This window comes from Vanacampus margaritifer, chromosome 2, assembly GCF_051991255.1.
Source record: "Vanacampus margaritifer isolate UIUO_Vmar chromosome 2, RoL_Vmar_1.0, whole genome shotgun sequence".
Classification (NCBI taxonomy): domain Eukaryota; kingdom Metazoa; phylum Chordata; class Actinopteri; order Syngnathiformes; family Syngnathidae; genus Vanacampus; species Vanacampus margaritifer.
The window spans coordinates 800,001-824,777 of NC_135433.1; the positions used below are offsets into that span (position 1 = coordinate 800,001).

The 24,777-nt window shown below is 44.2% G+C and overlaps 1 protein-coding gene across 3 annotated transcripts in view; it reads left to right on the plus strand.

The window, feature by feature from the left end:
- Positions 1-24,777, plus strand: part of adcy8 (adenylate cyclase 8 (brain)) — a 58,454-nt gene that overhangs the window by 25,961 nt on the left and 7,716 nt on the right. For 2 of the 3 annotated variants that reach the window (XM_077556311.1, XM_077556312.1), the window contains exons 2-13: positions 3,989-4,138; positions 7,519-7,649; positions 8,556-8,667; positions 9,058-9,185; positions 10,712-10,870; positions 13,889-14,159; positions 17,836-18,033; positions 20,901-21,001; positions 21,438-21,639; positions 21,707-21,796; positions 22,784-22,956; positions 23,878-23,956. In XM_077556311.1, the coding sequence (XP_077412437.1) occupies positions 3,989-4,138; positions 7,519-7,649; positions 8,556-8,667; positions 9,058-9,185; positions 10,712-10,870; positions 13,889-14,159; positions 17,836-18,033; positions 20,901-21,001; positions 21,438-21,639; positions 21,707-21,796; positions 22,784-22,956; positions 23,878-23,956 (1,794 nt within the window). The remainder of the gene's footprint in view (positions 1-3,988; positions 4,139-7,518; positions 7,650-8,555; positions 8,668-9,057; positions 9,186-10,711; positions 10,871-13,888; positions 14,160-17,835; positions 18,034-20,900; positions 21,002-21,437; positions 21,640-21,706; positions 21,797-22,783; positions 22,957-23,877; positions 23,957-24,777) is intronic. The other variant, XM_077556313.1, reaches the window with a different exon arrangement.

Below are 24,777 nucleotides of genomic sequence, written 5' to 3' on the forward strand. Positions count from 1 at the left end.
AATCAGTGCTGATGTCGTCCTGGGAGAGATTGGCAAGAAGACGGAGCGGCACGCTGTCATGCGCCCGGGGGACTGGGCGGGGGGCCGGGGGGGGGGGGGGGTTGGGGGGGTGGGGGGGGGGGATGTGAAGACACACACCAGGGCGATCCTCTCATCCTCCCACACGGCGTGCCAGCGTGAAATAAACATTCGCTTTGCTTGTTGACGCGCGGCCGCCCACCGCCGTCCGGTCATGGAGCGGTCGCCACCTGCTCCAACGTGTTTGTCATCCACTCCTGCGTCTTCTCTTTCTGCCCATTGGCGACACGCACGCACGCACGCACGCACGCACGCACGCACACGCAAAACAAAATAACCCAATATGCTGGAGGTCAACAAAGCAGCTGACCCAATGTACGTTCAACCCCAAAAAATGTATCAAAATAAATAATAATGAACAATTCTCAACTCGACAACAACAACACAACTTGACAATATTGGGATGTTTTCAGTCAGAAAATAAGATCAGAAATAAGGAATGAATAAATAAATGAATCAATAAATAAGACTGATCCACTACTTCAAAATGAATAAGCCATAAAACAACCTGAACAACAACTTGTTGGGAAGAATCAACAACAACACTAAAAACAAAAATGACGCAAATTGAGTTGATGATTTCAACCAAATGAAGAGATAAAGAATGATATAGACGAGATATAGAGAAAAAGAAAAACAAAGACAATCCCCCACACCTTTTCTTCTTCTTCAATTTGTGGTTGTCAAAATGAATAGCCCACAAAAGGACCCGCAAAACGAGGTTTTCGATTATTCTTTAAACTCAACTTTTTGGTTCGAATGAATAACCCAAAAAGCTGCTTCAATCCCCCAAAAATGTGTTGTTTTGTAAACAAACAACACAGGGTATTTTTGTAGGTTATTCATTTGACACAAATGTTTGGTTTATATAAATAACCCAAAATGTTGGCTCCCCCCAATTTTGTGTTTTTTGTTGGTTATTCATTTTAGCCAACTTTTTAGTTTCAACAAATGACAAAAAACGCTAGGTGGGTCCCCAAAAATGGCTTATTTTGTGGGTTATTCACTGGACACAAATCTTTGGTTTAAATAATTAACCCAAAATGTTGGGTCAGTCCAAAAATGGAGTTGTTTTGTGGGTTATCCATTTGACACAACTCCTTGGTGTAAAAAAAAAACCACCCAAAATGTTGGGTTGGTTCCTTTAATAGTAATGATAATAATCATGATGCATGGGATGTACAGTATTTTTTTGGGAGACTGAACGAGGCTTGACAGCGGTCGCATGAAGCGAGCGCTCACACGTTGTCACTTGGCAGCGCTAAGCCACTTAAGAAGTTTGACAAAATTTGGGCTATTTCTGACCCAACCGTTTTTGGAGCGTAGTATTTTGCAGTTGAAAAATCCCGATGGTGGGAATGTGCAGATCCGTCACTCGGCGATGGATTGCAGTCAAACTTTTCCAAGTGACCCGCCAAACTTTGAACGATGCTGGAAATGACGCGGACGGACTATTTTTAGATTCCATCTGGTGAGTCACTGAGTGGCTTTTGTACTGTAAGGATGTCGTCATGTGAGTCATCGCGTGACTAACAACTCAATGGAAGGAAAAGAACCAAAAAGCTGCAAAACTTCCACCCATGTGCCGTTAGTGTCCGGTGTGGGAGGGGCTGACCGTCCATACAATCGTTTTGGAATCGACCATCCTCTCGTCCAACAATCGAGTCATCGGACACATGAGGTTTTTTTTCCCTCTTTCTTTTTTTTTCTTCTTTCTTTTTTTTTCTTCTTTCTTTTCTTTTTCTTCTTTCTTTTCTTTTCCTTCTTTCTTTTTTTCCTTCTTTCTTTTTTTTTCTTCTTTCTTTTCTTTTTCTTCTTTCTTTTTTTTTCATAGGCTTGGCCCAATGCAACGAAACCTTCCTGTCTCCGCTTTCTAACTTTGAACTTTTACCCTAATGACTTTCAGCATGTCGCTAAACGAGGAATTTCCGCACGATGGCACAACTTTTCCGATTATTTAGCGGGTCAGTTGGTGGCGCGCGTGTTTTGCTGTGCTGATGTAACAGCCAGACGCCTCTTGTGGGCCAACATGAGCGTCCTGGACGACCTTTGGCAATAAAACGAGAGAAAGACCTGCCCGCACTTGTCCGCCACGCTAATGACCCTGGGGAGTGTGTGTATGTGCATGTTTGTGTTTTTGTGTGTGCGTGCTTGTTACAGTGACTGTTTGCATTGTGTTACATCATCTCTGCCTTCAAACAGTGGAAGGATGGAGCAGGTCGGGTGTCATGTGACCTGCTGGCCATCACATCCAACATGTTGAACAAACAAGCTGACGACTTCCAGTGCGCTTGTACGTACGTGTGTGTGTGTGCGCGTTTGTGTGTGTGTGTGTGTGTGTGTGTGTGCAGCTTGATGCACTAGCAACCTTTAAATTAAATCAAAACAATTTTCCGCTTCAAACTGTTTTTTGTTCCACCCCTAGAGTGTGAGTTGCCTAAACTTGTCCAAATTAGAACTTTTTTTTTTTTAAACTGATGTTGTCAAAGCGCTTGAAATGGAGCGTATTGTAAAGCAGCAACTAGCGAGAGCCGACACGTACACAATCATGTTCCACATGTGAGTTTATTCATTAGCTACAAGCGTTCACGCCTTTAAATGAGGCTCATTAGTAATGTTTGCTGGCCTAAATAACAAAACATGGCTTTGAAATCATCCCGGCAAATTGTAAACTTGAATTCAACTTGCCCGTCTTTTGTGTGGCTGCATCAGAAGACAACCAGAAAACAGCTTTCACTTTCACCTTGTGCTCAAAATGCCAACAAAACACGACATCGCAAACGCACGACCAATGGATGAACGCTTACAGCAATGCCATGATTCCACCAGATGGCACCAAACTCAACCTTTATCACTTGGACTTGCACACACTAAAACTGCAAAAAGACATGATGTTCAAGTGAATAAAAAAAAACGGTGACTATGCGAATGCCTAACTGCCAATAAGTGGCAGTTGACCATCGTCAGGTTCAGTCAACCTAGAACAAATAAATAGACAAGGAAGGAAGACAAGAGACTTGGTTTCTTTTTGCTCGAGAGGAGAACAGACAGAGATGTGCACAGATTAGAATCTCCTGACCGCTCTAAGGCACACTCCGCCGAGTCCTCTCGTACTTATAGGGACATCTATTTCGTTTCATGCCAGCGGGAAACGACCACTGGGTGGTAATATTTACGTGGAGGTCTCGAGACTGACCTCACCCCCGGGGTCCCAGAACCATGGCCACCACTGGGGAATTTGAACGCCTTCCTGGGCCGTCCGCCGCCAGTCATACCCCGGAGTCCAAGTTCCCAAAAAGGCACAAAAAGGGCTCCAGTCTGGGGGGAGGAACTTATACCTCTTGGTGCACCCATAAATGCCTCAAAATGAAAAATGCCATATAATGCACCAAAGTGCCCCCATTTGGGGGCACCCAAAATGAAGGGGCCTCAAAGCATTTGAGGTCAGTTGGGGCCCTAAGTGCCCTTGATCTTTTGAAGATCAACGGAAAAAATTTGCCCTAAATGTATCGATTCCGTGGTTTATTTACACAGATGTTGCTGCTCTAAAGGGAGAGGGAACACACAGCAGCAGCAACCTTCAAGGAGATGAGTCATTGTGCAGATAATAATACAGACATGTCTTTCTTCAGCGCTGAAGGTCTCAACAGTCACCAATTTATCGGCAAAGTGTTTCAGCTGCTATCTTGTGATACGGCACAGATCCTGCCCTGAAGCGGCCCTGAAGCGGCCCTGAAGCTGCAGGAGCCGCAGGAGCATCCTTCCCATGGGGCTTTGCTCTCCTCACAGATAAATAAATGCTTATAAGAGTAAATATGGGATAACTTATGTACATTTGTTCTAACAAGCTTATACCAAAACGATCTCAATGCTAACGGTGCTAAGCTACTTTGTTGCTGATGTGTGGCAGGTGGCGGCCCAGACGGTTCTGTTCATGTGTATGAACACGGCCGGGATCTTCATCAGTTACCTGTCGGACCGCGCCCAGCGCCAGGCCTTCTTGGAGACGCGACGCTGCATCGAGGCCCGGTTGCGTCTGGAGACGGAGAACCAGAGACAGGTCAGGTCCTCGCCGCAACTCTGCCGTGGGAAGACGGCTCAGGCGGACACCTTTGTACGGATAGACCCATTATGGGCCGGGCCGATTTTCGTCAGGATTCGTAAGATGTTCACAGACAGATTTTTCTTGTCGCAACGACATGTCGAACGTATTCAGACCATGTTTTACTGTCAGCAAAGATCTTTTGAAAGCTTTTATGAGCCCTGACGAAATCCCCAAACGAGCTCCGCTCGCATGCTTTTGTCTCTCAGTGAGACACAGGCAACTTTTCATTTATGCATTTGTTGACATTTCAACTTTATAAAAAAAAAAGTGACGCTGTCACTTGGAACTCACTACAATTACGAAATGATGTTGAAATTTTGGGAAAAAGTAGAAAACTTTAGGGAACAATTTACGAGCTCAATTTTTAATTTAGCTTAACACAAGCTGATGACCCTGGAAGCTCCCTGCAATTTTTGTTCGAATTTTGAAACAAAGCTGTCAATTCTTTATATGTTTAAAATGAAAAGAAAAAGTCCATTTAAATAATAACTAATATTTTCTCTTTTATTGTAACTGAATATCAGCTTGAAATATCGGTCTCCTTGACGACTAGGGGTGTGCCCAAAAATGGTTTCTAATAAGAATTGCGATCCTCATTTAGTACGATTCAGAATCGATTTTAAATGTCCCAAAATTGATTTTATTTCAATTATTTGACACTGTCTTGCCCTTGTTTGCGTGCCTTTTATTGGGAGCGCTGTTCATGTTGTACACGATTTGGCCACTTAGGGGCAGTGTGGTTCCGCACGTTTTGATACACTGTTAAGTTGAGTCAAAATCAAGTTATCCCAATAAAAGACATTTTTTTGCAGCGTAGGAAGAGCAGATGTCGATGACTAATGTTAAGATGCTTTTCTGTAAACATTCCTGAAGCGTTTTGTATGAATAGTCGTTCTTTTCAGTGATAAAAGTGCTGCGGGTAGCGTGCTAATTAGCATTAGCGAGTCAGACTGGAGTAGATCTTGTCGATTCTTTGCACATCTAGAAATTGAAGCAGAAATCATTGTCAATCGAATCATTTTGAATTCAAAAATCGTTTCTGAATCGAAAACTGATTCTGAATCAAATCGCAGACACAAAAATCGGAATCGAATTGAATTGTGAGACCGTCAAAGATTCCCACCCCTACTGACTACTAACAATCGGTATCAGCCTTGAAAAAACCATATCGGTCTCTCGCGACACGTTTGTGACAATTCTTTTCACGTCGCAGTTTTTTAAATCGGTGCATGTAAGCGTGCGGCGCCGCACACTTTGTGTCTGTTTGATGCGATGCGACGTGCCGACAAGTTTGACGCGACTCGCCATTGATGGATTTGTGTTGACAACGTTTGCGACTGTGCTCCTAATGAGCTCGCTGACGGGAGACAAACACGGAGGCCGCATCGATCTGCTGCCACACACTCAAACACGCACGCACGCGCGCGCGCACGCACACACACAACGAGCGAGCGAGCGAGCGAGTGGCGTTTGTTTACACAGCGAAGTGGACGGCGCAGAAAGCTTTTCCGCCATCTTGTTTCCTGGAAGCCTCGAGGCATGAGAAGCTCAGCCGCGGCTGAAATGGAAAGAGGGGCCGCAGCCCGCTAAGAGACCCTCACAGACCACAACACACACTTTGTTGTGCAGGAGACCAAAGTCCTTCTTACGTGCCCGAAATCAGTTTCGCATCCATGCAAGTCGTCAAAGTGGACTTCAAGATGTTGCGGTAAATTGGATTCTTCAAATCCAGATCCAGTCCCACCCTTCTAGCCATCCGTCCCTTTTTCACACTGCTTCTCCTCACGAGGGTTGCGAGCGTGCCAACCTCAGCTGTCCACGGGCCGTACAGGCGGGTACGCCCACAACTGGTTTACTCGTCACAATTTACAGGAGGAACCAAATGGCCTGGAGAAAACCCATGCAGGCGCAGGGACAACATGCAAAAGGAAGGCCGAGCCAGTTCCATTTAAATAGTTTGTAAACCGGATTTGAAAATAAAGGCCTAAATTCAGTTTGTTTTTAAACTGGCTTCAGATCCAAATACTGTGGATAAACTAGATCATATTTAGATCCATTCTGATTGTTAACTGGACTTAAACGTTCAGATCCTGATCTGTTCAGGTCCAGTTTCATTGTGGTCATAAACTGGACTACTGTGGGTGTAAACTGAATTCAAATTTTCGGATCTAGATCCAGCATAGTCATAAAATGGACTCAAACTTTAAAATCTACATCAGTCAGATCCAGAACAAGTGTGGTTGTAAATTGGACTCAAAAGTTCGGACCCAGCTCAAACACAGTGGCAAACTCAGTTTACTTGTTCTGATCCACATTTATTTTGAATGTAAAATGAGTGTAAAAGTTCAAATCCAGATCCAGATCAAAGTCGTAAACCAGACTGAAATGTCTAGATTTATTGTGGTCGTATGGTCCAGATCCATTGTGGTCTTGAACTGGTCTTTAAAGATACACTCCAGTCAAATCCAGATCCAATGTTGTTGTAAAACTGGCCCCTAAAGGTTCTGATCCAGATCCAGGATCGTCTTGAACTGTACTGATATATTGACTTTCGGATTCAATATGGTTGTAAATTGGACTGTAAAGTTCCGGTTCAGGTCCCGCATCAGATAGACTGAAACATTCAAATCCAAAGTAGTTGTGAACTGCCCATTAGAAAGTCCAATTTGGATCTGGCATCGTCTTACACTGGACATCAAAGTTCAGATCCAGGTCTAGCATGGCCATAAACTGGACTTTGGTCAACTTTTGTAGCTGTTCTTAACTCATTCACTGCCATTGACGGCTATAGACGTCAAAAATTCATTTGAACTATTTCTATTAGTTTAACATTTTTTTCCCCCACTTTTGTTAACAAAAGTATGAAAACATAGCATTTTTTTGTATTAGAACAGATATAAAATTTGTGATTAATCATGAGTTAACTAGTTATGCGATTAACTCTTTGACTGCCAGACGTTTTCAGAAAAGGGATGCCGTGGGTGCCAGCCCATTTAAGCATTTTGACTGATCTTTCGAGGTCCACAGAAAATGTTGTGTTTGGACTATGGAAACACACAAACTACCAAATGAAAGATTGGACTCTCATCTTTCATCAGAAAAAAAAAGAAGTTTGTTTCTACCTTATTCCGTTTTTCAGTAATCAACAATAGAAAATGGTTAGTTTCACCTCTGTTTTGAAACAAACGTCTTTTAACGTCTTTGGCACTCCTCCTTAGGATTTTACTAAACGTTATTTAACGTTTTTGGCAGTCAAAGAGTTAAAAATCCCCGTTATTTGTTTCTGTCCCAGCTTATCACCTGCAATCTTTCCATTGTGGCCTCTGTGTCCCCAGGAGCGCCTGGTCCTGTCTGTCCTACCTCGCTTCGTGGTTCTGGAAATGATCAACGACATGACCAACGTGGAGGACGAAAACCTCCAACATCAGTTCCATCGGATCTACATCCACCGCTATGAGAACGTCAGGTCAGACTCAGTCAGTGCTAACGGGCCCGTCCGTCTCACCGACGGAGACATCGGACCAGTCCGGGCGCCTCAGCACACCAAAATATGGCTTTCAACAGATGGCGACTCGCGGAGATCAAGTGGCCCGCAAGTCACCGTGCAGAAGTCTTGTCACGGCGACCTCCGGGCAAACTGGTCTACGTGAAGGTGTCTTGATTATTTCGCCAGGCCGGTTGTCAGTGGACAGTCATGTGGTCTTGCGAGTCAAGAGTCTTTGTGTGGCGACGGCTGTCCGACGTCTCCTCAGTCTACTTAACCTCTAGCGGGTCTTGGAGCTGTTGCGAAGATCTTGCAGGGATGTCTCTCCAGTCGTGGACAGAAACTAAGAGACCTGCTGGAGACTTGAAAAGTTGACTTAAGTCAAGCGTCCTTGAGTAGAGATCGCCATGAAGTAGCGGGGACTTCCCTGCAAGATCTCGTCAGTCTCCTTGGTCTTCATCAAGTCTCGGAGATGTCACAGATAACCTTGTCCCAGACATAAATACTTTCAGTGACGTCTCAGAGACCTGCTGGAGACTAGAAAAAGCCACATGGTTTTGTGGTTTAAGTGTTTTGAGGACATCCCCGCAAGATCCCTGCAGTCTTGTTGGTCTCTAGCGAGTCTTGGCGATGTCACAGAGGACTCCTAGAGCAGGGGTCTCTTCATCTGGTCCCAGAGAGCCCCCATCCGGCCTGTTTTACATGTGTCCCTCCTCCAACACACCTGAATCATATAACCAGGATCATTCCAGATGCATTTGATTCAGCTGGGTTGGAGGAGGGAGACACGACGGCTGGCTGGGGGCTCTGCACGAGTGTTGTCCTTGAGACTTGATGTGAAAAGTCCAGGCCGCGTCCCCCAAAGTGACCTTTCTGTGTTTTATCCAGCATTCTTTTCGCAGACGTCAAAGGTTTCACAAATCTTTCCACAACGTTGTCGGCGCAGGAGCTGGTGCGGATGTTGAACGAGCTTTTCGCACGCTTCGACCGCCTGGCACACGTGAGCGCAGCGTCGACGTGTGTGTGCGTGCGTGCGTGCGTGCGTGCGTGCGTGTGTGTGTGCGCCTTTGTCTTTGCTACTTTGTGGGGCCCTTACACGCATGTTTTCCTGGTTTAACTACCATTGTGGGGACCGACATTTTGGCGGTCCCCACAAGTTCAGATCTCCTTTTGAGGGTCAAGACTTGGTTTTAGACTTTAGGTTTAAATTGGGTTAGGGTTGCGGTTAGGCTAAGGAATGGGCAATCATTTTTGAGAAGGGGCTAGCAAATGCATCATGTCAATGACATGTCCCCACAATGATGCAAAGATAAAGGTGTGTGTGTGTGTGCCGTGTTGCCTGCGGGAAAGGCTGAGGCGGGAAAGGCTGAGGGTCCCGCTGTGCTCGCAGGAGCACCACTGCCTGCGCATCAAGATCCTGGGCGATTGCTACTACTGCGTGTCGGGCCTCCCCGAGGCGCGGCAGGACCACGCCCACTGCTGCGTGGAGATGGGCCTCAGCATGATCAAGACCATCAGGTGAGACGTCGCTCAAACGCCGCTGCTGAAGGCTTCATCCTTTTTAAGGGCAAATTCCAAAAGTGGGCCAAAATCACACACCCTCATTTGCATATGGAAACACGCGCTCGTTGTTCATGGAAGGCAGGCTTCCCTAATCCTAGTCCTGGCGGGCCGGAGTCCCGCGGGTTTTAGGCCCCGCCCACAAGAAATGTTTCCATCCTCCAACGCACCTGATTCCAAAGATCAGGAATCACAATCGTTATCAGGCTTCTGCAGAGCTTGCTGACGACAGGAATCAGGTGTGTTGGAGCATGGAAACATATGAGACCTGCATGAGTCCAGCACCGGACAACCAGGACTGAGGAAGCCTGATGTCAGGGTACGACGGAACAATAGTTGGGTTTCCGTCCACCCATTTTTATTTCAATTTTCAAGAAATGCAAAAATGCAAACTGAATGGAAACTATCGAAATTTGAAAAAGGGCCCAAAATTCGCAAAAAGTCCCCAAAAAAATCTCGCTTCGATATTGCGTCACACGTGGCACGTTTGTCGTCACAAAGCGATGGCGGGCGAGAAAGTCAGGAATGTTTGGGGATTAAGCAACATTTTTATATCTGTTCTAAATGTACAATAAAAAAATTCTAGCTTTTCATATTCTTGCTAACAAAAGTGGAAAGAAATGTTCAACTAACAGAAATAGTTCAAATGAATTTAAGGCAGTGAATGAGTTTACGCTAATTTCCTGGCAACAAACACGAGTGCGCCCCCAAGTGGCAAGAGGTGGCAAATCCAGGTCCAGAGAGTCAAAACCCGACCACAGTTTGGCTTCAGCGGGTAAAAGAACACCATGGGAGCTAGCCAGGGAGCTAGCTAGCTAGCTAGCTAGTTAGCGTCAAGAGTTTGACTTTCTGGACCAGGATTTGCACTTCTGCTTGTGCGCGATATTCGATAAACACCATCATGAGAAAAGTAACTGATTTCTGAGCTAGCGTTACATTTGGTTGTGGCCTCGGAGTGACGTCATCTGAAGGTGCCTTCCTATTGGCTACTGCTCGATGATGTCACTTTTGTGTGACAGACTCCAAAACGTCCTTATTCGGGTTCATATCAAAATAAATCCACTTCAAATCATCCCGAAAGGCTCATGCATTAAATTCATGACCAAAGACTAAAAGCAAGGACTTTTTTTGCTATAATTATAGTTAGTTTTAGTTTGTTTTGTGAACATAAAATGTAGTTTCAGTTAGTTTTCTTTTTTTTTTTTTTAAAGCAGGCTTTATTTTTATTTTATTTCGTTAACAAAATTATTTTTCGAATTTGAGTTGTTTTTTTCCCCATTAGTTTTCGTTAACTAAAATAACCTTGACATGTAGTGGTTGTGTCTATAATTGGCTGGCGACCAGTCCGGCATGTTTGGGAAAAACCAAAACATTGTGCTGCGTGTTTGTGGCAAAAGGAGACAAAAAACATGCAGGAAGATGAGAAAGTTGGAATGCGCATTCGCTGGCGTCCGATTGTTTTGCTTTTGTGTGCTTGTTGTCAGATACGTGCGCTCGCGCACCAAACACGACATCGACATGCGCATCGGGATCCACTCGGGTTCGGTGCTGTGCGGCGTGCTGGGCCTCAGGAAGTGGCAGTTTGACGTCTGGTCCTGGGACGTGGACATCGCCAACAAGCTGGAGTCCGGCGGCATCCCGGGGTGAGGACGCCGCACGCGCTCGCCACGCCGACTCGCCGCCCAACACAAATGTTGCCCCCCCCACATCCCCTATTACTATTATTTTGGGCTTATTTATTTGATCCCGTTTTTTTGTTTAAATAAACAACACAAAATGTTGGGTCGGTTCAAACAAATTGTGGGTTATTCATTTGACCCAAATCTTTGGTTTGAATAAATAACCCAAAATGTTGGGTCGCTCCCCCCACCCCCAAATTTTTGTTTTTTGTTTTTGTTGGTTATTCATTTGACCCAACTTTTTAGTTTAAATAAATAACATAAAACGCTTGGTTGGTCCCCCAAAATGGGTTCTTTTGTGGGTTATTCATTTGACGCAAATCCTTGGTTTAAAAAAAGAACCCAAAATGTTGGGTCGGTCCAAAAATGGGGTTGTTTTGTGGGTTATCAATTTGACACAATTCCTTGGTGTAGAAACCCCCCCCAAAATGTTGGGTCAGTTCCTTAAATACTACTACTAATAATAATGGAGCCGATATATATATATATATATATATATATCGCACCTGGCTTTTTGGACGCTTCCCAACGGCTGCGCTGTTGGTGCGCTCGCACGTTGTCACTCCGCTGGCGGCAATCTACTAAAGTAGCCCCGCCTTCCCTTGGGCAAGCGAACGCAACTTTATTTCTAGAGCGCTTTTTAAACAAGCGACGCTGAATGCAAAGTCAGCATCGAGCAAAAAAACGAGTCCAACTGCAAGACGACAAGACGCTTCAAACAAGGAAAGACTCGTCGAACCCGATTGCCAAAACCGACATCGAACCCGTCTTTCCTCTACAGAAAGGTGCTATTGGTGTCGCCACCAATCCAATATTCCAACAACTTCAAATGTTCAAATTGAAAGCGCCTTGAAATGACGTCTGAAGGCCATCAAGTGAAGAGGAACAAATATTTTTCCCAAACTTAAATACAGAACAAAACAAAAAAGAAAACGTCTTTCAACTCAAGGTGTCATTTTGTGGAACAATCTGGATTAGAAAACAAAATGATCTCAGTCCATTCGTATTTTTAAAAAATGTATAAAAGCTCAACTACTGGAAGAAAAAAAATTATAGATTCATTTAGTTTGTTAGCATTGTAGCATCTTCACTGCTTAATGTCAATTATTTTGTGTTGATTATTTTGACTTTTGTTATTTTTTCATTCAGATTTTATTTATTTGAATTTTTTTTAAATCAGGGGCCGATACCACAAGTTTCCCTTCTTTCTGTCCCATTTCATTTCTTTTTCTTAAAAGAATGAAATAAAAATTTGAATCGAATTGAATTGAAATAAATGAATAACACCACAAAACACTCAATACGGAATTCTCAAAAATCGAAGATCGAAAGCCAAAGATTGGGACCGGACTCGATCCGCTCGGAGTCTGCGCTTGAAAAGAATCCGAAAAGCATCTGAAAATGCCGGTTAGATGAGACGAGCAGCCGTCGCATGTCCGTCCTCATCACACGTCCGTCCTCACTCCAGGTTTTTCTTCCCTCATAAATTGTCCAAAATCAGCATTTTCGCATGGAATTTTGCGCCTGGCGAACGTTTTTACTGCCAAACGTGATCCAAAAAAGACGACCTGGAGAGCGCCGGCCCATCTCAAGCATTTTCACGCATCTTTCAAAGCAAACGGAATATTGTGTGCTTTGACGACGTAAACATGGCGGATAACGTGAAAGATTGGATTCCAAGCGCACATTAAAAAGAAAAAAAATAGGATTCTCATTCTTCAGTGATCAGCATTTGAAAATCGTCATTTGAGTGACACCAATAAAGCTATCGTGGAAAAAATAAGGAGAAAACGAGCTTTTTGTGAAAAGATGCATTTTCTGCAAAACACTGACTTTGCCTTTTTTTTTTTTTTGTTTCGTGTCGCTTTGTGAATGAGATTTAAAGTGACAACGACGTCGATCATTCGCGTCATCCTTGAAAATGTTCCATTTCCGAAGATCCGCCGTGTTGTCGTTAGCGATGCACGATAATATCAGTGGCCGATAATTAGCGGCAATTATAGTCATACCAATAAACCAGATCATATAGTAGGACTCGAAAGTATATTTGTATTCAAGTGAACAATTATCGGCTTACTTATCGGTTATCGACATCGGCACTTTCTAAATGATTGCTTTATCGGTATCGGTTGAAAATAGCATTGACGTGCGTCCCGAGTTGTCGTGTCTTTTGATCCATTGCAAAGAGATGCAATGCTGCCATCTGCTGGCCATAGTAAGTGGGTGTTTTTTTATTTTTTCAGGAATAGTACCCCATCAAAACAACGTATAAAAAATAAATACATTTAAAAATGTATATATATATATATATATATATAGGGGTGTCAGACGATTAAAATTTTAATCGTAATTAATCACATGATTTCAGTCGTTAAAACACAATTAAGTGCAAATCTGTTGTAAATGTACAATAAAATATTTTTTCCCTAAGCTTTCATACTCTTGTTAACATAAAAGTGGGAATAAAATGTTCAACTAATAGAAATATGGCTGCATCTTTTAGTCATTTCATAATAATTTATAAAAATTCAAACGATGTCCTCTGCTGTGGGTGTGATATTGATTTGTGTTGTCATTTTTCTGACAGCTCCGAGCATTTTTCTTTTCATATTAAGAGCTATCTCATCTTTAGCATGAAGTAACGACTGCACATTTTGAAAATGGTCAAAAACAACTTTTGTCTCCACATGCATTTTTATTCCTGCTAAATGTCGACGTTGCAACTGGAATTCTCCCAGGAAGGAGCGGACATTAATCGCGCGTTAAAAAAATGAGTGGCGTTAAAGGAACTTTCCATGGAGTCAACGCACTCCTTTTGACACCCCTAATATATATATATATATATATATATGTATCTGTACACGGTCCTAATAGTTATCAATGAGCTGATATCTTGAAAAGCTCCTCCGTGAGATCCCGTCCTGACCACGGCGTCCCGTCTGTCGTCCGTCCTCCCCCCCCCCGTCCGTCCCCCCTGGGCAGGCGCATCCACATCTCCAAAGCGGCGCTGGACTGCCTGAACGGCGACTACGAGGTGGAGGCGGGCCACGGCAAGGACCGCAACGACTTCCTGCGCCGCCACAACATCGACACCTACCTGATCAAGCAGCCGGAAGACGGCCTGCTGGCGCTCCCCGAGGACATCATGAAGGAAGCGGCCGGCGCCGCCGAGCGCCGCGCCAGCGCCGCCACCTTCAACGAGGCGTCGTGGAGCCCCGAGCTTCCTTTCGACAACATCGTGGGCAAGCAGAACGTGAGTGCCCCGCCCAGCTCGTCGCCGCCCGAGGTTTGCATGCCTTCGTTCTGTCTCACCTGTGCCGGAAGACGCTGTTGCCGCGGAAACGGCTGCGTTGTGTGAGGACGATTGTGCCTGTGCGTCCTCCTTTGTGGTTTGGCCGCTAAGCCTGTTTTGGTCACGACCGGTCCGGACAGGATGCGACGACACCGGTCACCGTGACCAGACAGGATGTGACGAGACTGGTCGCCGTGACCGGACGTGACGTGACGAGTCTGGTCGCCATGACCGGACGTGACGTGACGAGACTGGTCGCCGTGACCGGGCGTGCCGTGACGAGACTGGTCGCTGTGACCGGACGAGACTGGTCGCCGTGACCGGACGTGACGTGACGAGACTGATCGCCATGACCGGACGTGACGTGACGAGACTGGTCGCCGTGACCGGGCGTGCCGTGACGAGACTGGTCGCTGTGACCGGACGAGACTGGTCGCCGTGACCGGACGAGACTGGTCGCCGTGACCGGACGAGACTGGTCGCCGTGACCGGACGAGACTGGTCGCCGTGACGGGACGTGGCGGGACGAGACTGGTCGCCATGATCGGACGTGACGTGACAAGACTGGTCGCCGTGACCGGGCGTGGCGTGACGAGACTGGTCGCTGTGACCGGGCGTGGCGTGACGAGACTGGTCGGCGTGACCGGACGAGACTGGTCGCCGTGACCGGGCGAGACTGGTCGCCGTGACCGGGCGAGACTGGTCGCCGTGACCGGGCGAGACTGGTCGCCGTGACGGGACTGGTCGCCGGGCGTGCCGTGGCGGGGCGAGACTGGTCGCCATGACATGACGTGACGAGACTGGTCGCCGTGACCGGGTGTAGCGTGACGAGACTGGTCGCCGTGACCGGACGAGACTGGTCGCCGTGACGGGGCTGGTCGCCGGGCGTGACGTGGCGGGACGAGACTGGTCGCCGTGACCGGACGTGACGTAACAAGGCTGGTCGCCATGACCGAACGTCTGTTTTTTTTTTCTCGAACCAAGCCGAAAGGTATCTATTTTTAATGCTGAGCGTTAGCCGTGACCTGTGGCTAATCCGCCCGCCAGCCGGTGAGGTGAGCGGTCGCGGCTCCTTCACAGGCGCGCAGATGCTATTTGATGTCGCGGTGCGTTTGTCCTTCTTGAAAAAATGTCCTTCATCACCTGACAATGGCGGCGGCGCGCTTATGAAAGGATCCTCAGAAGACTTCTGAAGCGTCTTTGATGTCGCGGCTTTGGCGCCGCTTCCTTGGCAGCCGCTCTCGACTCTCCCTCTGCTAGGCTCCGCCTACTCTTGCCTACCTGCCCTCTACCCATTCTACTTTCTCCTTCTCTCTAGTCTACTACTCTCTCTTCTGTCCCGATCCAAGGTCACAAATAAGTCGGGATGGTCTGCCAGGTCAGATCAGTCAACAGCGGAGTTATCAAATGTGGTTTTACAAACCATTAAGACCATTAAAAAAAAAAAAAAAACATCACGCAACTTTCACGCAGATTCTGTAAGAAGACAATTTCGCATACGGAAGCACGTCCAACTTTGTTTGACGTTTTTCTTTAAGAGACAAATTTCTCTCATTTTGTGGTGGTGAAAATTGTTTAAAAAAATGTTTTACGGTTTACTCTTGATCTGAACTTGGACTTGGACTTTTGTGACTCATAGCTGACTTGGACTTGGCCATGTTGGACTTGACGACAGTCCTGGCCACAAGCAAATCTGCAAATCCAAATCTTCTTTTCACGTAAGCATGGCGGGATACAAAAGATTCTTGTTTTTTTTTTTTTCATTCCAAGCACAAGACAAAAACAAGAAGTTGTCTAGCGGAGCGAAAACCAGCTCACCTTTGTGTGATACAAGGATAGAAAGACACAACGGCGCGAGCATCGTTGGTCACGCGTGATCACTTGAAGGCCTCCGTGAAGGTTAGCTTCATGCTAAATGCTAATGGAAAGCAAAGAAAGAGGAAGAAGAGCTGAAACTTTGGATTTTCACGGTCAACGTCTGCAAAGTGAAGGACGACTTCGCAGCTCTCCTTCTCAGCAACATCTCACACCGCTCGCTAACACACTTGCTAACGCTAATGCTAACGGGATATCCATGAAATGTCGACGTGATGAGCCAAGCGGGATTTCAGGAGCCGGTCCGGTCGCTTCTTTTATACGAGCAAATATGTGCAAAGCGGGCGTAAACAAATGTGAGTGGGACGTCCCTGCAAATCAAGAAACAAAATACATCGTCATAAAAACAATAGAATGTAAGATAGAAAAAAAATGCAAATGCAAAGTCAGCTGTCAAGGATACAACCCTAAAAAGACAAGAGTGCAAGAAGAGAAATGATATCGGAACGATACAAGTCTAGAAAGTCAAATGGTTGACAACGGGAACAATCGAAAACACGGTTTTGAGTCTCACTTGTTGACAGCCTTCTTGGTAGTGCTGCTGTCAGCGACAAATATTTTGAGAATCAATTCATCAGATTTATTTTCATTTTGCATGCAAGTGTATTACAAAAGCATTTTTTCCCTGATGACTGTTTATTAACAAGTGGCTGTTGTTTATTTCGTACTTTGTATTTGTATAGTGATAAAAAAAAGAAAAAGAAGTGGGATCGATGTTGTACTATGTTATCGGTTTGGTCATTTTGTTTGATTTAACACGCAAGATAATCAGTCGACTTTCATGAAGTACTGCAGATATCAATCAACAATTACTGTTGATATGTTGAAATGAGAGGATTTGGACCATTTTTAATATAAAAAAATGGCTCCAAACGATTACTCGATTATTAAAATTGTTGTCGATTCATTTGATAATCGATTACTTGTCCATTAATGAATTAATTGTGACAGCTCTACCTGTAGGAGTTGTTAAAATACACATTACATTTTTTTTTTGGTAACAGAATAATGGCATTTCCATTCATTTCAATTGTGAACGATGATTTGAGGTCCAAGCGTTGTCACAGAACGAATGAACTTTGTATCCCGAGACTCGATTCTAATTTCCTCAATCGATTCGATTTCGATTCACAAGAGTTCCGTTCAATTTGATTTGCCCCCGATTCGATTCGCTTCAGTTCAATCTGATATCAATTAATTGTGGAAGAACAAAAATAATTGTAAATATAAACTTAAAATATTCAGAATTGTCTTAAAGTGCAATAAGTTTGGACTTTCATACTTTTAAATTCATGTGAACAGAAAAAATACAGCAAGATACAAAAAAAACGGCCTTTAAAATTCGATTTACTTTAGAATTTATGGGAAGAAATTATATATTAAAATAATTGATTCATGTTTTTTTTATTGGGCTCGAAAAGGAAAATCGATTCGATATCGATGATTCGATTTTTTACTCAAAACGCCACCGTCGTTTGTTTGCTGTTTTGCAGCAGAAAGTCTTTGCCGTGTTTGTCCATTTCTGTCGTGTGTGTGCGTGCGTGCGTGTGCGTGTGCGTGCGTGTGCGTGCGTGTGCGTGCGCGCGCGTGTGTGAACACTAACCGGACGGCAGCAGGATGCGAGCAGAAAGTTAGAATTTTGCTCGTTTGTCTCTTGTTTTTGTTTTTCTTGTTTGTGATCGTGCCGATGCGAGTGCGGAGGTAAGAAGGAGGTGTCGCAGCATGCGGTTCATTCAATGTGCATGTGCTTCTCCCCTCCTAGACTCTGGCCGCCCTAACCAGAAATTCCATAAATCTGCTTCCCAACCATCTCGCACAAGCTTTGCATGTCCAGTCCGGCCCTGAGGAAATTAACGAGCGCATAGAGAGCGCCATCGACTTACGGAGTGGCGATAAGTTGAGGAGAGAACATATCAAAGCGTTCTCGCTGATCTTTAAAGACTCCGGCCTGGAACACAAGGTAGCTGGGCCTCGGAGACGCTGCGGCTGCGGCTGCGGCTGCGGCTGCGCCTGCGCCTGCGCCTGCGCCTGCGCCTGCTTCTTTTGTTTGTTGTCTTCTTTGCTTTCTTCTTTTTGTCTTCCTTTTGCTTTTTCCTCCCTCCTTAGAAAAGAAGCCAAACACATCAAATCCATCATGAGTAAACGAAGGCCAAAAATTGTACATTCTTGTTCTTCACTTTACAAAAAGTGAGATAAAAAAAAAATAAAAAATCTTTCGGGAAAGTCTATTGAATAAAGTATTCGGATATAATATTTTTGCTTGGTTAATTTTACATACAGACCACAAAAAAAAAACAGCAGCAGTTTTTCATTTTTATTTTGACTTCAATTTCAATCAGTCAGCATTTTAACCTACACTGAAGCCATTTTTCTTTTAACTCTTTGGCTGCCAAAAACGTTAAATAACGTTTAGTAAAATCCTATGGAGGAGTGCCAAAGACGTTAAAAGACGTTTTTTTTTTTCAGAACAGAGGTGAAACTAACCATTTTCTATTGTTGATTACTGAAAAACGGAATAAGGTAGAAACAAACTTTTTTTTCTGATGAAAGATGAGAGTCCAATCTTTCATTTGGTAGTATGTGTGTTTCCATAGTCCAAACACATCATTTTCTGTGGCCCTTGAAAGATCAGTCAAAATGCTTAAATCGGCTGGCACTGACAGCATCCCTTTTCTGAAAACGTCTGGCAGTCAAAGAGTTAAAGGTGAAGTCTTTAGTTTTCCCTCAGAAATCAACACCGGACGTAAAGTCCTTCTCAATCGACACCTCCGGGCTTCTGTTGATGTGTTGGTGCCGATTTCGTCGTCATCCGCCCCAGCCTGTATTTTGCCATTTTGTTGTGTTTTGCCACGAGAGGGACGTTTGTGGGCGGAAAGTCTGTGTTTAGCCGTCCAGCCAATCACAGAGCGAGGGGCGTGTCGCATGTTGACGAGAAGAGGAGGAGTCTGTTTTGAATTGCTTGTTTACAAACACAAACGGACAAAACTAAAGACCCCACCTTTAAGGAAACGTGCCATTGGTGTCATTTTCGGATGTGGATACGGAGACCGCACGAATCCAATATTTATACAAACTCTCAAATTCAATAAAATGTATGAAGTCCATCATGAAAATGTAGCAATTAACCTGCAAATCAAACTAAACAAAAAGGAAAAGTGAGTACAAATGAAGAGGAACCGACATTTTTTTTTTCAAATCTAAACACAGAACAAAACAAAAATAACGACGTATTTCAACTCAAGGTGTCATTTTGTGAAACAATCTAGATTATAAAACAATCATCTCAGTCCATTCCTATTTTTAAAAAATGTATAAAATACTTGAAAAAAACGATAGTACAAAGTCTTGCTGTTGACTCATTTTGTTTGTTAGCATTGTAGCATCTTTACTGCTTTAATGTCATTTATTTTGTGTTGATTATTTTTACTGTTGTTATTTTTTGATTTTTACTTTATTTATTTAATTATTAATCATTTCCTTTTTTTTAAGAATGAAATAAAAATTGGAATAGAATTGAAATAAATGAATAACATCAAATCAGTAAACACCACAAAACACTCAATGCGGAATTCTCATGCCGAGTCCAAAAGAGTGAAACTGGACTCGAACCCTTCTGAGTCGCCGCTTGAAAAATGTTGCAAAACGCAGGAGCGCTTTTTCGGGGGTTTGCGTGACCTTTCAAAACCCTTTGGCTTTTTTTTCCAGGAAATCTGATGTCATTGATGATATTTAGCGTGCGTGAGCCAAAGACGGACGAGGAACTTTCCGTGTCGTGTTGCTTTCATGAACCATCGCGATTGTTGGAGTTTTGATGCGCTGCAACTTTTTTTCACTTTGTTTCCCGAGTACGACGCACGTCCGTGCCTCTTGTCCCGCCTCTTGTCCCGCCTCTTGTCCCGCCCCCGCCTCTTGTTTGTTTGTGATTTGCTGTTGACTTCCTCGTTTCTCTCTTTTCTTTGACTTGTCATTTGTTTGTGTTTGTTTTGTGTGAGCGAACGTCACGTGACCTCGTGCTCATTTCCCAGCAGCCTCGGAGGAAGGCGTCCGCTGGCAGACGGCGGACGCTTTGCTCGCTCCTTTTTCTTAAAGTGACAATTCGGACTTTAAAGTCAGAATTCTCACTTTAAAGATAAACCAAAAATAATAATAACCCAATAAAGTGAGAATTCTGACTTGAATCTCAGAATTGAGGTCATTAAAGAGGAAAAAAAACAAGCACGTAACACTTTTTAAAACGGGTCAGTTTGACCCGCAACATTTAAGCAGTTAATTCAATTTTAATTTAATTTTATCACGGTACAAGTTTACTCCCAAAATCAAATCATTTCATAATCATTTCCTGCTCAGGTTTAACTTTTAGCAGTTAGCCTATTTGTGAACATTAGCTTTTGTTGGGGCTCAGCTAACAACTGGTGGCAGCTAGTGGCTAACGGCTAGCCTGGTTCTGACAAGCCCGCCTGCCGCTCCCGTCTCGCTCACTCTCACCAAACGTCCTCTTTTGGGAGGGCGGGCCATTTTCTTACGTCCTGTTTGGGCGAGCGGGGTTTTTATAAATTCCTGAAAATGTCGGCTTGGCGTTGCGTGACTCATCGGAGGTCAAGTCGACTTTGTAACTGCGACTGCTAGTGTCAAGTGTCAAGTGTCCTTGTTTTTTTGGGGGGCGGGGGGGGGGGGCAGCTACTCTTTACGCTTGTGCCGCTTGAAGCGTGGCGTGCTAATGTGCTAACGTAGCGTGTTTGATGTATTGTTGTTGTTGTTGTTGTGGGCGTGGTCACGTTTGCTGTCTCACTCTCACCGTCTCTCTCTCTATTTTTTCCTTCCTTCAAGTACTCGCAAATGAGGGATGAAGTTTTCAAGTCCAACCTGGTTTGCGCCTTCATCGTGCTCCTCTTCATCACCACCATCCAAAGTCTTCTGCCCTCCGCCAGGTGAAACGCGACATCGTCGTTGACAAAATGAAAAACGCGGCTGCTTGTCGCTCGCGCTTTGTTGGAAGCAAAATAACCTGTTGAATGACTTTGATTCCGAGCTCTGCAAAACGAGTCGACTCGTTTCCAGACTCGAACAAAACCAGCTCCAAGTTTACCCGCTATATGAAAGCCGGCCCACTCATTTGCTCAACATATCTTACTATCAAACCTTACTATAAATAGTGAAACCAAAACATTTGAATTGAATTGAATATCATTTATCCAACCTACTAGCGCTGCTAACTTTTGCATGACACAAAGCGAAGACCGAAGACCAGACCTAGTCCACTAGTTGACTCACTATTCCTGTAAAAAAAAAGAAGAAAAAAAAAAGAATGGCCAGAATTGTAATTTGTGGCGCGAGTCGACTGACGTTACGTCCGCGCGGGCGCAGGATGGTGCCGATGGTGGCGCAGTTGTCGGTCCTGATCCTTCTGCACTCGGGTCTGGTCCTGGCCACCACCGCCGAGGATTACAAATGTCTGCCGCTGGTCCTGCGCCAGGCCTGCTGCTGGATCAACGAGACCTACGCCGCACGCAACGTGGTCATCTTCCTCTCCATCCTCATCAACTTCCTGGCGGCCATGATCAACATGGTGAGTGACGTGCGTGCGTGGAATTCAAGTGCTGAAAAGTGACCTTGGTCCGCTTGCCGCGCATCAGCTGTGGTGCGACTTGCACGAGTTGGCCGCATCGAGGAACGACACCTTGGACCGCTCCCACGCCGGCGCTGACATCTGCTTCTACCCGGAGGTACGCGCGTGCGCTCAGGCGCCGTCCAAAATGGCGCCTCGCACGCACACTCGCACGCACACTCGCACGCACATACACATAATTACCCACATACAAAAAAATAGACAAAAAATATATATGAAAAAAAAAAAAAAAGGAGAGCAATGATGATGACATGTCAAATCGGTAAAATTACCGAATGAACAATACTGAGCTCTCCAGAAGGAAAAAAAAACAAAAATGGCGCCTCTCGCCTTGACTCCATCATGTCACGACTCCAGGGTTATTATAATTATAGGTTATTTTTATTTTGAGTTTTTTCAATTTAGTTAGTTTGAATTAGTTTTCAGGGTGGTTCTGTTAGTTTTTATTTGTTTTAGTTATTTCAAAAATGCTTAGTTTTAGTTACTTTCAGTATTAGTTTTCTTTTCTTTTTTATTATTTATTATTTTATTTAATATTTATGTGTGTTACTTGTGCGCAGAGGTGTCAAATCCAGGTCCAAGAAGTCAAAACCCTTCCACAGTTTGGTGTTAGCCACAGATGCTAGCTAGCTAGCTAGCTCCCGAGCAGGTAAACGAGCACCATGGGAGCTAGCCAGGGAGCTAGCAAGCTAGCTAGCTAGCACCTGGGGCTAAAGCCAAACTTTGACACGGTTTTGACTTTCTGGACCTGGATTTGACACCTCTAATTGTGCGCAATATTTAATGATGGTAAAATGAGAAAAGTAACTCATTTCTTAGCTAACGTTGCATTCGGTTGTGGCCTCGGAGCGACGTCATCTCAAGGTGCTTTTCTATTGGCTGCTGCTTGATGACGTCACTTCTGTGTGACACTTTCAAAGTCATTATTCCGATGAAATAAATCGACTTCAAATCACATTTCAAATCATCCCCAAAGGCTCATGCATGAAATGAATTAAATGAAAAAGCATTTTCGTTTTTATTTTACTTCGTTAACTCAGTTGTCTTTGGAATTTCAGTTTTCCCTTTTCTTGCGTGCGTGCAGTACTTTGTGTTCACGGGCGTGCTGGCGATGGTGACGTGCGCCGTCTTCCTGCGCCTCAACTCGCTCCTCAAGTTGGCCGTGCTGCTGCTGATGGTGGCCGTCTACTCGCTGCTCACCCAAGCCTTCTACGCTGCGCTCTTCGTGCGTTACGACGTCGCCCACCGAAACGCAGAGTGAGCGCAAATCACATTTCACATTTCACTCCATTTCTTTCTTTCACAAAATATGTCTGATTATAATCACTTTTTTTTTCACAAAAATCCGATTTTTCAATCTGTAATTCATTTTTTCCCCACAAGATCTGTATTCCGATTTATATATTTTTTTTATACTTTGTAATCACAAATTTTGTATTTGCAATTTTATTAGGTTTTAATAAAAATAATATTATAATCATTTCTGATCCTTATTATTTTATTTTCTCACACACATTTAGCTTACAATTGTAATCTTTTTTTTTCTCACAAGCATCCATATTCGAATTTGTATTTGTTTTCCCCCACAAAAATCTTATGTCTGGCTAATTTATTTATTTTTTTTTTTTACAAAAATGACATGTCAGATTGTGTGATAGATTTTTTTTAAATTGCTTTCCGCACAAAAATCTGATTTTTTTTTCACAAGCAAGCTATTTATAGTTTGGATTCTTTTTTTTATGACACAAAACCCACCGTACATTTCCTGCATTAGTGCAGTGCTTTTGTAAACGAGCGCTTCCCTGTTTGCAGCCATTTTGTTTTTGTATATGCAAGTGCATATCAAACTTTCACATATGAAAAATACAAAAAAAGGAATGACTGAATGAAAAGTTGTCACGGTGACAAACGAAGAAAATGTCTGCTCCAAATATTGTAAGTCTCAAGCGGTCTTTCCTGGTGTGGCCAGTTTGATGTTGCTGCTCGTGCGTTCGCTGACCTTTGACCTTTACCTTGACAAGGGGTTAACGTTGCTCTGGTTTCTGTGGCAACGCTCTGTTCGACCCGTTTCCCGGGAAGGCACCGTAGAAAAGAACCTCTGCTGAGCTTCAACAACGCCTTGTTGGAAAATGATGATGATGATGATGATGATGATGATGATGATGATGATGCTTTTAGGAACTTCCTGGGCACCAAGGAGACGTCACTGCTCCTCATGGCCATGTTTCTCCTGGCCGTCTTCTACCATGGACAGCAGGTTAGACCCCCCCCCCCCCCCCCCCCAACACACACACACACACACACACACACAGGAGGGTCTGGACCTTGCAGGTGGCGAACAGGTCCTGAGACCAAGGTTCATCCGTACTCGTCAGGGGCAGGCTGGGGTTCGTTCCCGTGTCGGGCAGCCCGCCTTCTTTTCCGAGTCAGTTTGGTAACATAAAGGGGGGGGTTCTCCTGAGCGTGTTGTTAGCCCTCCGCAGGGTAGTCGCTTGGTGGGGCTGCCACCCCACAGCGTACCGACACGCTGGGTTCTTTTTTGCTCCAGACGGGATCGCTCTCCAGGGTCACTGGAACGCACAAGCCCCGCCCCCCCCCCCCCCCCCTCACTGCATCAAGCCCAAGACCCAGAGGGGGATAAATAACACTAATTGCATTAGAAATACAAACTACTTCAAATCCGTCATCAATATTGTGCAATATCAAGATGTTAGACATGTCAATTATTTTTTTGAAACGATATTGTACTATATGAAAGTGCTAAAAATGTACAAAATTAGCAATAGTAGCATTAAACTAATTCCATCCATAAGACCAATGTATTCTTTTTTTATTCTTTTTTACTTTTATTTATTTATTTAGGGATATATATTTATTTATTTTTTTCATTTATATTACTTTTTTTGTATTTAATTTTTTAATTGTGTTTTTTAGATCTGTTAATGTTCACTTGTATTTATTTATTTATTTATGAAGTCATTTCTTCTTAGTTTTGTCTGTTTTGGTCCTCCATACCAAACGTCCCCGCCAGTCTGCAGCCGTCAATCCATTTTTTTTTTTAAAGGCAAAATGATGACG